At 45.0% G+C, this 16,577-nt stretch overlaps 1 protein-coding gene across 2 annotated transcripts in view; it reads left to right on the forward strand.

Moving 5' to 3' along the window:
* The window catches only part of LOC147210673 (nuclear receptor coactivator 3-like), a 56,910-nt gene extending 40,496 nt beyond the window's left edge, over positions 1–16,414 (forward strand). Inside the window, exons 3-22 of one of the 2 annotated variants that reach the window (XM_086114635.1) lie at positions 734–894; positions 2,120–2,217; positions 2,292–2,466; positions 4,993–5,175; positions 6,071–6,157; positions 6,276–6,416; positions 6,523–6,670; positions 6,936–7,417; positions 7,501–8,597; positions 8,718–8,847; positions 8,984–9,142; positions 9,302–9,532; positions 9,617–9,716; positions 9,788–9,959; positions 10,203–10,535; positions 10,825–10,923; positions 11,322–11,550; positions 12,454–12,634; positions 12,714–12,915; positions 13,000–16,414. In XM_086114635.1, the coding sequence (XP_085970761.1) occupies positions 734–894; positions 2,120–2,217; positions 2,292–2,466; positions 4,993–5,175; positions 6,071–6,157; positions 6,276–6,416; positions 6,523–6,670; positions 6,936–7,417; positions 7,501–8,597; positions 8,718–8,847; positions 8,984–9,142; positions 9,302–9,532; positions 9,617–9,716; positions 9,788–9,959; positions 10,203–10,535; positions 10,825–10,923; positions 11,322–11,550; positions 12,454–12,634; positions 12,714–12,915; positions 13,000–13,011 (4,420 nt within the window). In that variant the 3' untranslated portion in view covers positions 13,012–16,414. The remainder of the gene's footprint in view (positions 1–733; positions 895–2,119; positions 2,218–2,291; positions 2,467–4,992; positions 5,176–6,070; positions 6,158–6,275; positions 6,417–6,522; positions 6,671–6,935; positions 7,418–7,500; positions 8,598–8,717; positions 8,848–8,983; positions 9,143–9,301; positions 9,533–9,616; positions 9,717–9,787; positions 9,960–10,202; positions 10,536–10,824; positions 10,924–11,321; positions 11,551–12,453; positions 12,635–12,713; positions 12,916–12,999) is intronic. The other variant, XM_086114640.1, reaches the window with a different exon arrangement.
* Positions 16,415–16,577: the final 163 nt, after the last annotated feature.

Raw genomic sequence — 16,577 nt, forward strand, 5'->3', positions numbered from 1 at the left:
ATCAGGGTTGCCAAAATATATGTCAATTAAATGAGAAGTCAGGAATTCCGAGGGAATAAATATCACCATGAAATTACAATTGAACCTCAGTACTGTGACTCTCTGCTGCGCTCATCGGGAGAGATCGCATGAACGCAGTCTCAACTTCTCTAGCCTGCATGCGAACTTGGCTGTAGACTGTGGCGGAAAGTGTTGTGTTTCAAACCCCCACAGAATTCTCAGTTTATAATTCAATATTACATTTAATTGGTCATTTTACATTTGTAAAATTCCGTTTATGATGCAGGCTAACCCTGCAAGATGAGCATTTTATTTCCATTAACGCTGTGTAACATGTATGAGATGAGGAAAAAGCGGAAAAGTGTAAATGTGGCATCTTAACATCACGTTGCTTTGCAGAATGTGGCCCAAAAGTCAGTTTTACAATACGGGTGGTCCTAAGCCTGGAATCTCTGACTTTATTTTTAAATTTTGTCCCACACAACAGGAAAAAATGTATTTGTAATTTACTGTGGAGCACACTTACTCCCAAGTTTGTTGTAAGAAGGCAGATTTCAAATGTTGCCGATATGTTGCTTCTAGTAAGACATTTTCCACCCATTACTGAGCTAAACCGAGAAAAATCGAAACAACCGCATCTAAACGTGAAGTTTGTACAATGGAAAAGCATCACTTAAACGGCCCTCGACGGGTCGTTGCTCGCAGCTTTCACTTAACTCATTACCCCCTGCAGGAGTGACAGGAAGCGGCGGGAGCAGGAAAGCAAGTACATCGAGGAGCTGGCTGAGCTGATCTCTGCCAACCTCAGCGACATCGACAGTTTCAATGTCAAACCGGACAAATGCGCCATCCTCAAAGAGACGGTGCGGCAGATCCGACAGATCAAAGAACAGGGTGAGTTGTCTGACTCGTTGTTTGGACTGTGCGTGTGTGTGTGTATGTGTGTGTGTGTGTGTGTTTGTTTGTGTCAGTTTTTGTGTGTCTAAGATGATGGGGGGAGCTGCTGTGGCCTGACCTCATAAGGGGCCGTTTAACCGAGCGTTTTGCAGGTAATCACTTACGCTCCGCCAAAGTGCCAAATCGACAGTTGTGTTAAAGCTGCATTTTCCGTTTGGGTTCTATCGGTAAATATGTTTTGACTCTTCGCTAGAGGCAAGTTAAAGGTTAATTAGAGGGGAGAATCAGTGGTGGTTGTTTTTGTTTCTGTGGGACTCAGTTGGCGTCTGCCACCTCGACAGGAAGGGGAAGAGGCTACAGCTGGCCCTGACTGGCTGCTGACAGGTTGCCATAGTTACAGGAAGTGGAGACAGACATGACACAGGCTTTTGGACTCATCTCACGCTTCCTACCTGTTCTACTTCACCCTGTCTCACTTTCATATGCTTGTCATGCGTGTTCTTATTTGGTTTGCTTGCTCTATCGCGTCTCTCTCTATATTTTCTTTACTTTTCATACCCTCCTCTCCTCCCTTAACTTCTCAGTGCTCCACTTCAGGCAGTGTCGTATATTGCTTTTTGTGTGGGTATTTATGCCCCCCGGGATCCGAACGAGTGGCCAATATTTAGACAAACCGCATGCCAAATGCATTTTACCTCCCGTCGTTTATTATTGCAGCCATCTCTTTGTCTGGCTGCTTCTCCCAGTATCACCCCCACCCTTAATTCAGGTGCCTCGACTCCTGCCCCTGCACCATTACGGCTTGCGGAGCCTCTCTAGCTCTCTCCCACGCTCCTTCTCTCCACCTACCAGACACTTCCTCTGAGTCTGACACTGAATATAAAGCATGAGGACGACTATTACCTGCTGCACATGCACCCAACCCTCGATTCTTCCTGATGGGCTCCTTAGAGAAACCTGCCCCCTAGTATGCCTCTCTCCTTTACCTGTATATATTAAGTGTGTATGTGTGCGTGTGTGTGTGTGTGTGTGTGTATATATATATATATATATATATATATCAAACATCATATATAATTTATATTTATATATATATATATATATATATAAATAAAAATTCTGATGCTTGAGAAACACTGCCCCCTGATGGATCAGCTTTCGTGGATAATGCCAGTGGGTTTTTCCGTGCGTTTTAATACAATCTCATTGTCTTCCCTTACAGGAAAGGCCTCCATCAGCGACAATGTTCAGAAATCTGACGTTTCCTCAACGGGTCAGGGTGTCATTGACAAAGACCACCTAGGGCCTCTTCTACTGCAGGTGAGTCCATTTGCGCCCCTGACTCATTGTCAATTCAACCTTCGATTGGACAAGTCTTGCCTTCCCGCCACCAGGCTTTGGATGGCTTCCTGTTTGTGGTGAACCGAGAGGGCAGCATTGTGTTTGTGTCGGACAATGTGACACAATACTTGCAGTACAAGCAGGACGAGCTCATCAATACCAGCGTCTACAACATTCTACACGAAGAAGACAGGGAGGAGTTCCACAAGAACCTGCCCAAAACCAACAGTGAGATTCAAACATGCACACACGCATGCACATAAGCCTCTCAGTAAAGCTCTGTCTTCCTCATACTCTCATATATGCGACTTGCTTAATATTGATTGACTGCTTGATTGAACCACTGACCCACAACGTCTTTTGCGCCGTGGGCTGGTTCATAAAAGCACGCTTTTTTTTTTGCGGACCAGCAGAAAATAACAATAGTGGCTGACCAAACATTGACCCTTGAGCAACGAAGATGCCTTAACCTGTTAATATTATCACAAAATGACAAAATGCAGAGCTTTTCTCGTCAAAACGGCTTCATTTTCGGAAGATAATGCTAAGTCATGGCTGCTCATCAGCTGCGTGTTGTTTAGCCGTGTGTTCAGTCATTGTTTGCTTCTTACTGTTACTTTCTGTTTGCGTGGTGGCCTGACTTAATCAATTTATATTTATATATACACAGTGTGTGTGTGTAAGGTCGACTGGCCAAGTCAATCGCTAGACCTTAACCCAACAGAGCATGCATTTCACCCGCTGAAAAGGAGACTGATGGTTGATCCAATCGCATCCATTAACCGAACCGCTTTAGGTCGTGGGCATGCTAGAGCCAATCCCAGTTCCCAGTTGTCTTCGGGCAGTAGGTGGGGGTACAGCCTGAACTGATTGCCAGCCAATCACAGGGTGCATGTCACCAAATATTAAATGTTATTCATTTTAAGTTAATTTAATAATTTCCATTTGGCTTTCTTGAAAAGTGGATCGCTTCAAACAAAAGGTGCACTGTCCTGAGTTTGAGTTGTTTAATATACTGTATGTAGGTGTAAATACTTACTAAAAAGCTGAAATTCGAAACTTTGGTCTGATCTTCATCTTTTGATCTGAACCGCAAATGGCTTCAGTACACATGAAAAACAAAAGAATTTACCGTGCCATTGCATTACTTTTGGAGGTGACTGTATGTCCCGATATGCACATTGTCACCGACAGTGCTGTTCAGGAATAAAACTTGACATCATCCACCACAGGGCAAAGGTAGATGCCGAAGTTGCCCAAGTGGATCCGCCTACTCTTTTTCACGGGCCCTCAGTTATGGATGATGCTCCGTCGTGCTTTTTTCCTCATCGTAATGAGGAGCTCCTAGGGAGCGTCTTTTCAGAGAACTCACAACACATTTGACACAAACACACATGAAAATGGAAGCACCTAACTCACTCGGTACGGAGCAGGCAGTGTGTTCCAGCTGTCAGTCACACTCAGTGGTCCAGACAGTTTAAAACAGGCCCGAGCTCAATTCACATCTCATGGCAGCCATCTGGAAACTACTTAGTGCCGAATAATACACCTCCGCACGCTCCTCTTACCTCAATCAATTTGCATGTGCGTACATGTCATTCCTTACATTAAATATTTATGCTAAAGACAGACCTTTGTATTTGGTGTGTTTTCACCTAGCCCCCCGAGTGGGCGCAGATCACTATTTATGAAGTTGATCATTGATGAATGACTGAGCCTGCCACTGAAGCATTACATTTCAACAACAACAGATATGTCCTGCATCTTCATGTATATTCCTTCTCCTATTATCCCATCTTACCTCCTAAAGCTCTCCCAACTTTCTCGCCGTCATACACACAGACTGTGATGGCTGCCAAATACGCCGAATCTCACGGTTGGCCATTTTACAGCATGGCTGTGTCTGCACTCCCACCCCTCATTGTGTCTCGCTCTGCCGGTCGCCGCCGTCGTTCGGCTTCCGGAGCCGTGAATGAAATGACCACTCGCTGCACATTCCTGCGGGATGACCACTGGCCGCGCCATCTACAGTTAAATACACAAAAACTCTTAAACTCAAGCACAGGAATGCGTGGTGTGCTTTTGTGTTGGGCTGAAAATTTTCATTGATGAGGGCCATCCTTTGCCCCCATTGCGACTATGCTGGGCATTCTTGGCCAACATGGCAATTTTTATTTTTCATGAACACTAACAATTTGCCCGAACAACTCCCCAGCTCCATTTGCAATATCCAGCTACCCTCTTGACATACCTCCAGTCCACATCCTCCCTGCACCTGCCAGACAGAAACCTCCTGCTAACAATTGAAGGTCTTGAGACTTCACACAGACCTTGCAAAACGCTTTCTGTTTTCTCTGTGAAGTTTGCCTCCCTCTTTGTCTTTTCCTCTGACCCCCGCTCTGCCTTTCCGTGCCACGCATGTGTGTCTGTGTGCGCGTTACAGTGTAATGAGGAGTCGGGAACCTAATGAGGATAGATGACAGAGTGTGTGCCTGGCCTCAGAGTACACTGAGGAGAGGTATTGGAAATCGACACCTTAGCTACAATAATCCCATGGACCATTTAGCCGAAATCCGAACATCAGGAGAGACACCTGCTTCTCAGTCCGAGTGGGGAAGTGCACGTTTCAATGTGGTCTGTTTCTTTCCCGTGAGTGTTTTTGTGATGTTTGATTGCAGACTGTGAGGAGACACGTGCATGTAATGTGTTCAGTGCCGGGAGTTCGGAAGAATTCATGTTTTTGTCCTTCTCTAGTAAATGGAGTGTCGTGGGGGAACGAGGCAGCCCGACAGAAGAGTCACACCTTCAATTGCCGAATGCTTGTCAAATTTGGCCACGCCCATGGCGCTTTGGAGGAAGGACCAGGAGGACCATCCTATGAGACCATGCAGTGTTTTGCCCTTACGCAGCCAAAGGCCATGATTGAGGAGGGTGAAGGTACAGCACAACGTTTTGGCTGCAATTATCTGTTTCAGTAACCTTTGACTACATATTAGAATGTGGAACACTGAACATGAGGCATATCTAAGTTGAGTATGACACTATGATATTCTTAAATACGATCAATAAATCGACAACTTGAGTTGAACGATCAAAGGAAGTCTGGAGCATTCATTAGATGACCGAAATCACAAATCAAGGATTCGCAAACATAATGACTATTGTAGAATGACATCAACGACAACCTGAAATAGTGCCACGGGACCAAGGCTACATGAATGTAAGAAGGAACAAACAATATTCGTTACTTGGATTAAAATGTATTTGAGATCAAAAATTGATTTCAACAGCTTCAAATATGCACAATAAATAAATAAATCTATTGACATTTTGATTACAAAAGGATTTGCAAGAACGTCCAAATCTATTGTACATTTATTTTCTTTCTTGGTTCGTACTGGCACTAACAAAACAGCAATATGACAAAAAAGTAGTTAAATGTATTAGTTCATTTTAAAGTTTTTTTTTTTGTAAAGTTACAAAAAAGGACAAAATGCACATGTTAAAACAAAAGTCATTTGGTTATAAACTGAGTCATTTTGTTTTAAAAAAAAAAATGAAATGGAATCGTTTCATCCCTAAATGCATCCATTTCTGTAAATTGGTATCTGAGCCAGAACATTGCATTTATTTGGAAGTAGGAACCAGCATCTGTAAGAACACCCCAAATGTACCAAATTTGTAGCGTTGGAGAGATAGTGATGCACTAAGTCTCCGTATAGAGATGAGTGATTATTATGTACTGTTACTTTTTTTTGGGGTGGGGGGGAATAACTTTTTAGCCCCAAGTATATAGAGTAACACGTCACTGCCCCCTCTCACTCCTTACCAGATCTGCAGTCATGTATGATCTGCGTGGCCCGTCGGGTTACCGCGATGGAGAGAACAGAGAGTTTCAATACAAGGCATGAGCTTTCAGGTGATGACTCACACAGAACAGGTTTTACCCCAGTCCAAGTCTTCACGTGTGACTAATCCCCTCTCACTTCTCGTGCTTTCCCTTCCTTTATTTGTCATCCTTCTTTGCGCTATGGCAGGTAAACTGATCCAGATTGACCAGAACTCTTTGCGAGCATCAGTGCGTCCAGGCTGGGAGGATTTATTGAGGCGTTGCATCCAGATGTTCCTCCAGCATAGTGACGGGCAACCCTGGTCCCACAAACGCCACTATCATGAGGGTGCGTGACACACTCGTCCTCGGCTGCACTCTTCAAACCCATTTCTCATCAATTGGGGCTCATGGCGAATTCAAACAACGGATAAGGATGCGGCTTTTCTGTGCAGCCTTTTTGCAGGGCCACGCCGAGACACCGCTGTATCGCTTCTCCCTGTCCGACGGCACGCCGGTCACTGCCCAGACAAAGAGCAAACTGTACCGTCACCCAATGAGCAACGAGCCGCAAGGCTTCATCTCGACTCATCTCCTTCAGAGGTTAGATGCGGGAAATAGAAACAGTCCTCCCAAATACCGCGACGGATATGTCATCTACAGTTTTACAATGAACTTGCATTTCTCACCTCTCGGCCATTTATAGAAAGTGAGGTAGCAGCTGAAGTCGTTTTTAAACTTACAATGACGTGAAGAAAGCCTGGTACTACAGCAAATATTGTAGCCGTCTGCAATTTAAGAAACGAAGTTGCTGTGTTGAATTGCAAGATTTTTATTTGCTTCTGATTTCTTTTCTCTCTCCAATCAGAGAACCTAATGGTTACCGCTCAGCTCAGGCTGGTAACATGATGCCCAACACCATGAGACAGCAGGCCATGGGAGGCCCCAACCCAAATGCTCAAATGAACATGAATCCCAGTGGTGGGATGGTGATGGGGGGCATGGGTGGCATGAACAGGGGCTTTGGAATGAACGAGCACAGCCACATGGGCCACATGGGTCAGATGGGCGGATGCTCCGCATATGGAGGGAGTAGTGGGGGTGGAGCCATGGGTAACCGCATGATGCAGATGAGTCAGATGGGACATATGAGTCCAATGAATAACCCAAGCCAAGGCATGCAGCACCATCCACATCAGCCCCCCTTTCAGAGTAGTGGGGGCTTCGGGCTAAGTGGTTTGAACAGCCCTTCAGGAAGCCCTCGGATCGGCGCTCCCCAATCGGGGCTCTTAATGTCACCCCGAAATCGAGGAAGTCCAAAGATGGGTGCCAATCAGTTTTCTCCCGCAGGTGAGTCAGTTCTTGTCTCTGCGTCCAGAACATTTGTTCATGTGCCCACTTGCTTGCTTAATTATATTGCGGTTATCCTTCAGGCATGCACTCTCCCATGGGTGGCATTTGCAGTGGTGGAGGAGGCGTTGGGAACACGACAACCTACTCCAGCAGCTCCCTGAACGCCTTACAAGCTATCAGTGACGGAGTTGGGAACTCAGTCCCCGCCACACTGATGTCTCCTTCGTCCGTCCATAAACCAGATAGCTCTCCTAGTGTCCACTCCTCCTCTTCCTCCCAGCCAAACCAAATGGGCAAACCAAGTCAGGATGGATCCAAAAGCCCAGCGGGAGGCTTGGGGTCAGGGCCCGGGCCCGGGCCCATGCCTGTGCCTGGCGACCATCTCCACCCCTTGCACCATCATCAGCATTCGCAAGCTGAAGGCGCTGGAGACAGACCCGACAGCCAGGCAGCTACAACACCTAAAGAGTTGGGAGACGGGGGCAGCGAGGCTCCTGCGGCAATGTCGGAGCCAACTCGAAGGCTACCAGAAAGTAAGGGCCACAGAAAATTGCTGCAGTTGCTGACTTCGCCAACTGAGGAGCTCGTAATGGGTGGAAGTGGACCTCCGGTGCATCCTGCTCCACAGCCATTAAACAGTAGTACTCCGGCAGCCTCTGAAAGTAAAGACCCCGTTGGGGGGATGACGAGCCCTTCGTCCACTGGGGTGTCCTCCTCTTCCTCTGTTAATGCTAGTTCAAACCAGACAAGTGGGCTAGGGGGGTTGTCCACATCAGCCAACTACACAGGCTCACTCCAAGAAAAGCACAAGATTCTCCACAAGCTACTCCAGAATGGCAATACACCTGATGAAGTAGCAAAGATCACAGCCGAGGCTACGGGGAAGGTGGCACTCGGCGGCCAAGAGGGGAGTGAAGTAGGTCCAGGAGTTTCGGGGTCCGGGGGCGGCCCCGGCTTAATCACTGAGCCCAAGCAGGAGCAGCTCAGCCCTAAGAAGGAGAAGACCCATGCCCTTCTCCACTATCTCCTCAACAAGGATGATTCCAAAGAGCAAGTGGACGTCAAACCCAAACTGGAGGAGCTTGATGGCAAGGGACCCTTGATGACTTCTTGCGGTCCTTCACGCGGCGGCCCTGAACATCATGAAAGCAAGATCAAGTCAGAACCACCTGATGATGTAAGTTCAGTTGTCTTTCTTGGCTGTCCTTGTTGATTTTGCCTCATCAACTGCACATTGTTCCACTGAAGTAGCTGCTTGGGCCCTGACGTAATTCTTCAGACAATTTTTTTTCCCCAGTTGCACAACCTTGAGTCTATCCTGGGAGATCTGAGAGGGACCAGCTCTGATTTTTACTCAGATCAGGCAGGAGGCGCTGGGCCAAACGACGGCAACAAAGCCCTGGGCTGCCTTGATGACAGTCTTCAGGGTAAGCAATGATATCGGTTTATCGGTCATCACATGGGTTGTCTGCGTGTCCGTTTCTTGAATCTGCAAGCATACTTGTCAAGACTCAATATGGAAGTAAGGGGAGTGAATGACTGTGAATATTTCGTTTTACTTAGAGAGTCCAGGTTTGGGTCCAGGGCCTCGAGTGCCCTTCCAGCGGGCTTTGTCCATGAACGGGAAGCCTTCTGGTGGCCTTGGAGGACCAGGAAGGCGCCCCATGCCTGTCAAGCAGGAGAATATGATGGCTAGCCCAGATGGCTACCCAGGAAATATGGGTATGCACAGTATTTATTTGTTTCATTTGTTGCACATTGTACGGTGGTCTTTATTGAAATCTGCTCCTTTATCGAATGTACAACGCCAAAATGAATTTCATGTCACGCCTCATCGCATCTACCGTGGTTAATTCTCATGCACATATTCATTCCTACCAGGACCAATGAATAGGGCCATGGCAACCCAAAGGTCTCCCATGGGGACATCTGGAGACTGGGGAATATCCCGCTCCAGTCCCAGTCCGGTGGGTTCATCTGTTCACCCCACCATGATGCGTCCCAATATGGAGTACAGCGGTAGCAAGGGAATGATGACAGGCCCCGCGGTGAGCCGCTCTAACAGCAACCCAGGATCCAGGTCTATGTTACAGCAGCAGCTCATGGATATGGGTATGTCGCTGTGTTCGCGTTGACCGGCAATTGCATATTAACCATCCGTAATTGTGTGAAATGTCAAATTGTCATGTGGTTAAGGTGGCTCCCCTGACATGGTGATGAGTGTGAGCTCCTTCAGCCAGCATGGCCACGCCAACCCCGCATGGCCGGACACACTCATGGGGATGGAAGGCAACAGGTGAGCACAGCTCACCTCATAGTTTGTATTTTGTTTTAAGAGACAAAAAACTTAATCCGCATTTGCCACAGACGCCAGTTTGCAAACACCTTAGATGAACTTTTGGTGCCACCCACTAACAGTGAGGGTCAGAGTGACGAGCGGGCGCTCCTCGACCAGCTGGATTCCCTTTTGAACAACACAGATGGCACCGCTCTCGAGGAGATAGACAGGGCTCTGGGCATCCCAGACCTTGTCAGTCAGGTAAGTCGCGGGAAGAGCTTGTGAGGGTTGGTGAGAGCCTTTTAGATGTAAGAATAGTACTTCTTGTCATGACCCACGACTGTGATTAATTTCAAATGATTTATCTTTACTCAAAGCTTTCTGTCTGTTTTGAAGTGAGATTAATGAGCCCGAGGAGATTTAACTCTGCTGTTTCAACGAACAGAAAATAAATCAATAAGAGAGAAAAGGTTTGGTCAGCTCCTTTGCTGTCTGTTTCATCAGACCCAGGGAGCAGAACAATCGCTGGAGCCTTTCACGGGACAAGAACCTTCCATGGTTCTGGACCAGAAACCGCTCTATGGACAAGGCTATCCCGGACCCCCAACCATCGCCATGCAGACCGGCTATGGAGGTAACCCTATGCAGGGGCAACCTCAGCAAGGCGGATTTGGACCCATGCTGTCGCAAATGGGCCAAAGTAATAGCTTCCCTGTCCCTGGCATGGGCGGGATGGGGAGCATGGGGCACCCTCGTGCCAACATGATGAGGCCCAGGATGATGAGTGCGAACAAACCCATGAGGCTCCAGTTGCAACAAAGGCTGCAGGGACAGCAGGTATGGAAGCGCAGTTGTTCATATTTAGGTTTAAAAATAATAATAATAATAATACTATAATCATTTTCAAGTTTGGTGTTGTTTTACATTCAGATAAAAATTGGATATTATGTTGTCATTATATTCTTTAAATATAATATCCTTATATATCCTTACATAAATAATATAATATCAATATAATATCCATAAAATATAACCTTATTTTTTAAATTTGTCGATTTATTTATTTGTAATATTTACATGAGATACTTTTTGGTTTGATACAATCCAAAACCTTTTCAATTCTCAGTTCATGAATCAGACACGGCAGTCCATGGGCATGAAGTTGGAGAATCCTGGAGGCAACCCTGGCATGAGGCCTGCTATGCAGACGGGAATGACTGGACAGGTAGACATCAGTAGACTTGACTTGTCCATCCATTCATTACTACCCTTCTTTATTTTCATTAGGACTATGAGCGAGTTAGTGAGTCAATCCCAGCTGACTCTAATCCAAATGTCATATCCAGTTTACCAAGTAGGCAAACACCCCATTCACACTCACATTGACATCTATTGACAATTTATCTCCAACCGCCCATTTTCGAATGAGGCTGAATGGGGAAAACATGCCAACTCCACACAGGAGGTCCTGAGTTAGAAACTCCGATCCAGAACCACTCGAGTATGAGGCAGACGTGCTCACCACAAACTACTGTGCTTCCCGCTATGACATTATCTGTTCATACAGAAGTCTTTCCTCATAACAGACTTCCTCAGGTGCTCTGAAGATTGTTCTGCCTACAGGGGTTCCTCAATGCTCAGATGATGGCTCAGCGCAGCAGGGAGATGGTGACCATGCAGATGAGAAGGCAGCGCATGATGATGCTGATGCAACAGCAGCAGCAGCAGGCAGCTGCTGGTGGATTCAGCCCCCCGCCTAACGTCACCGCTCCTGGCGGCATGGACAATAGTGTGGCAGGACCAAACATGGGTCAGCCTGGTCCTCAGCAGTTTGGTTATGGAGGCAATTACGGTGAGTTCACTGGTGCAGCGGAACAATGCTGCTCCCTGGTGGTGAGTTTCTGAAATGCTCAGAAATGTTCAGAGAACGGTGAAGTCTGTTTTTCACAGGGAAAGCATTTCAGATACACCCGCAACAAATCAAAGTGTGCTGTACAGCAAGACCATATGAAAACTTTTGAAAATATTCTATGGCGTTTAAGATCAGAGTTTAATTTGTTCTGTGACCATGCTTGTAACTCAAAAACACTTGAGATCATCTTTGAAATGAATGGAAATGCTATTATCTGTTACAGCAAAAAAAAAAAAAAAAAAAATTAAAATCAACAGTAAGTTTGATATGTTCAGTATATATTGTATTGGAAAGTCTCTTGTAGTGGAAGTGGAAAAAAATCTGGATATTATGGAACAGAGTTCCTTGTACCTCTGCCATGCTAAAATAAACAAGCGCGAAATGCAGTGATGTGTAGGGCATTTATCAGAAAGCACCACCCTTATGAAAGTGTGGCCAACAGAGCAATTGCTCTTTTAAATGACAATGTGCGTCCCACTTTGGCAAAAATGTTCTAAAAAGAAATGGATAAGTTTCCCCGGATCGCTTTTTTATTTCTTCATAATGATGTGTACATGTTCATTTACATTTCTGACTTTTAAACTACTGTTTATTTTCAACCACACAATTAAAATCACAGGTATATCATAAAATGCAAATATAATTTGGGGCTGGAACGAGTTAATTAAATTTGCAATCATTTCAATGGGAAAAGTTACCTCGAGTTATGGAACGAATTAAGTTTGTAACTTGAGGTCCCGCAGCATATTGTAAAAAACAATTTTAAAAATGAATCAAAGGACAAAGCAGGGGCATGAATGTGGAACCGCGATTGTGCATTTCTTATTCAATTCATCTCTCCAGGTATGAGCCAGCAGGGAGACCCCTCATTTGGCCCATCCGTTGCTAACAGTCCCCCGAACGCCATGATGACGGGCCGCCTGGGGCCTCAAAGCGCCATGATGCAGCAACACCAACAGGGCGGTCCCATGTACCAGGGCACCGAAATGAAGGGCTGGTCACAGGGAGGCGTGGGACGCAACAGGTGTGCAAAAGGCAGCCCCAGCTTTCTGACGCCATTGGAACGAATGTTTATCTTGAGCTCTCGTCTGCTCCCACACCAGTTCGTACCCTCCGCAGCCGTTTAGCCAACAAGTACCTCCAGGACAGCAGCAGTTCGGGCAGCAAGGAAATCCTGGCGGCTATGGGGCCATGATGATGAACGGTGGCATGGCGACCAGTGGAGGAGCAGCTCACATGGGTCCGATGGGAGGACAGATGGGCATGAATCCAATGGTGATGGGGCGTATGATGGGCCAAGATCAGGTTGGTGCTCACATGAAAATGATTTTTTCTTGGAATAATTTGAATGCACAACTGACCTGCCTTCTTTTCCTCTACTCAATCCAGAAATACTGCTGAGCGTCATGGAGGACATCTTGGTGTGTGGGGAAAACACATCACTAGGGTCGCAAGCCTTTGGATTGATGCCTTGGGGGCAGACGGCGGGGGAAGTTCAATGCTTGTCAAACTCAACAAACACCAGGATACACACACACACATTCAAATACCTTTGCAATACCCCGCTGAATGCAGTTTGATATTTGTGTCCGAGCAGGTGGTCATGGAGACACGCTCCACTTGTCGGGCGGTGTCAGTGGGCTCGAGGTGCTCGTGGCATGGATGTCCAGATGGCTTGTTTTAAGCGTAGCTCCGAAGTCTCCTTTGTCGAATGTACCGTGAGACTTCATTTTTCTCATGGCCGTTCTTTGTTACGTTTCCTCACTTCCAACGGCGGTGCCAACATGAAAGATGGTTGGAGAGCTGAAATAAGCCAGCGGATCGTGACACTCGGATGAATGTCGGTAAAGAAGCAGCACATTGTTTCATCCTCCGAGGCTCGACGGGCTAGCGTTCAACTGAATTTTACTTGTTGGCTGATTGCACTTTAAGAAGAGGCCAGCATCAACAGGATTGTGGCAATATAGAGGCCTTTACTCAAATTTGAACACATCGTAGAAGATATTTTCGGTTTTGTTGAACGTTTGGTCGAAGCGGGATTTTTTTTTATTTTTTTTTGTGGGGGGGGGGTGGTGGTATCAGAAATGGGCTTGAGGATCTCGTTCTGAAGTGGGTATCATTAGAGCGGTAGCAAGCACAGATTTTACAACAACGCTCTTGTTGTCAGTGAACCAATTTATTATAAGAGCAGAAATTAAGGGTGGGGCGGGGGAAGAGCATTTTAAAATCACAACTGGCGTATATTTATACAGATTCAAGAGGAGGTCCTTTTATCAATCCATAGGAAATTTTTAAAATCTGAAAGTTGAAGATATTTTGCTTACTTAAAATGTCAGTGTTTAAACGTACAGAAATTGACAAGTGGCCAAGTGTGACGGCGATGTGTATATAAAATCACTAGATTTCTAGCAATAATCTTTCCTCCTGGTTCTCGTCTGTGTTGAAGCATCAGTTCCTCAGAGTGGCGGTACTGCAGTATTAGACACAATGTCTTGTTGGATTTCCTTTATTGTTGATAGTCATTGTAAATAGACTTCAAATGTACTATAAAGTATAGAATTATATATATGCTTTTGTAGGTCACATACTTTTTTGCACAGATTGCAAAGCTTCATATTTAATTGTCTTATTCCATCATAGGTCAGCTTTTATTTTAAAGACTTGAACACTTGGTTGGAAAGAGAAATCCTCTAATAGTTTTGAAAGCAGTACGTGTGTAATTTCTTTCATAGCGTACTTGCATCCTCTTAAAAAGCACTTTTTGTTGTAATTTTCAAATCAGTCTTTTCAATTTTTTAGGGCATCAGATTTGTTAGAGAGGTGCTAAAAAAAAAGTTAAAAGAAATATTTGGAAGGCTTTATCTACAATATTTTCTGAAAGATTTGTTTTAGGCCAGCGCACCTCATCAATTGGTGGGAGTATTTTCTTTGAATTGAACATCATTGTTCGATGTAACTCTCACATGAGATTAAGGCTGTCATTTGAATTTCGCCAGTGGGCTCTTTGCACATAGCGGCACGACGTCATAGCCGTTAACGACAATGCGGTTTGGCAAACTACCAACAAGCCATGCAATCGTAAGTCGCAAAGTAAACAACAGAGTATGAGTCATGAAAAGATGAGCTCAGCAATTGAACTGCCACTGACGAAACTTTTCGAATCAATTATCGGATCGATCGCTCACCCCGGTTGACAATGTTTTCCCTTTTATGGGAAATGTCTAACAATGAAAAGCACACCCCTACAAATAACCCTTAGGTTTGCCACAGTTGTATATTATTGTATATTAAAATTATACTCGCTTCAAAGGGTGCATTTCCGGCTCAGGCCTTTCTGTGTGGAGTTTGCATGTTCTCCCCGTGCCCGCGTGGGTTTTCTGCGGGTACTCCAGTTTCCTTCCACATTCTAAAAACCTGCATGGCAGGTTAATCAAACACGGATCAAATCTTTACCAGTGCCGAGGCAGTATCTAGGGGTTGTTCAAAACATGTTCAAAAAGAGAGAAGGAATCACTGATTTTATAGCAATGTTTGGATGTCGATGTGTGCCCTGCAATTGACGAGTGGGTGTACCCCGCCCCACTGTCCAAACATGGCTGGAAAAGGCTCCAGCACGCCCGCAACCCCGGTGCGGATAAACGCATAAGAAAATGGATGGATGGATGATTTTATCGCACATTTCATACACAACTTTACTCAATATGCTTTCCATGTTTTCATTAAAAGTGCAACATTTAAAAGCAGACACCGGTAACCAAAATTAATAAAAGTGTGTCAAGTGCAAGAACAAGAGATTTGAAAACATGATTTAAAAACGCTTTGAAAGACCTTAATCGGAGTTACGGCAAAAGATATGTTTTTTAAACCTGGATTTAAGATAAGATAAGATATCCTTTTTTGTCCCACACTGGGCAAATTTACAGTCTGCAGCAGCAAAAAAACGTCCCTTCTTATTCTTGGATGTAAGAAGAGGCATGCATCTGAAAGCCTTTCTCGAAATTGCCGTTTGGTTCTTCGGCGGAGGATGTACATTGTGATGCTTGGTTTGGGCAAGGAAAGTAAGCACGACACGCAGAATAACGCAATTTCTCAAAACGAGGCAAGACGCAGCCCTATTTCGGCACTATGGAAGATTACGTGCAAAGAGCCCATTTGGTCCTCTTTGGCCTCCAACCATGTCAACCGTTTCGGTTTTATTGTCAAACTCTGCACCACAAATCAGTTAAATGTCACTTTGAGTTTATTTTTTCATGTGACTTTTTTTTTCACTCCCTTAAAAATCTTATTTGCGGTGAAGCTTCTGTTTTAGGAATCTACCTAATGAAGATGTGCTCAATCCAAAGAGACTATGTTTGTCGTTTTGCATTGCTTAGAGACAGTTCCTGAGCTAGATCGTATTTGTGGGCTTTTATTGTTGCGCCGATGATGTTAAATATGATTGCATATGTTATATCCACCTCCCCTCAGACAAATGGTAGACATCCATCTGGCTCTGGCGTATACGTACTTGAATGTCTTCCTTGGGGAGTTCCGTTTTCTTCTGGCCCAAAATGTGGTGCTGTTACTTTACAAACGAAAAGTGGAAGAGTTTCAAAAGTGGTTTTGATCACAGCCCCAATTAAGAATATTCAAGCAACATTTGGATTTAAATGGAAGAAACTCCTCTTAGAGAGAAATGGAACCCTGACCCCCCCTCCCTCTCCCCTGTGGGATTCATGTTATTACTGGATGTACATTTCTGTTGTTTTTTTTCTTACCTTGTTCTTAATGTTAATATTGTTGTAAATACAAATTTATATTTAAAGTGTATGTCTCTGCTCTCTTTTTCCATTGATAACATTGCTCGTTACTTCTTTCATATTGGTAAATGGATTCAAATTGATAATGACTCAATATTTGTTTGTAAAATATTATTTCATATACAATATGTATATGCATAACATGTGCAGTATATACAGCACGTTCAG

The sequence above is a fragment of the Hippocampus guttulatus genome, chromosome 1, assembly GCF_054856545.1.
Source record: "Hippocampus guttulatus isolate MCC_2025c chromosome 1, RoL_Hgut_1.0, whole genome shotgun sequence".
Classification (NCBI taxonomy): Eukaryota; Metazoa; Chordata; class Actinopteri; order Syngnathiformes; family Syngnathidae; genus Hippocampus; species Hippocampus guttulatus.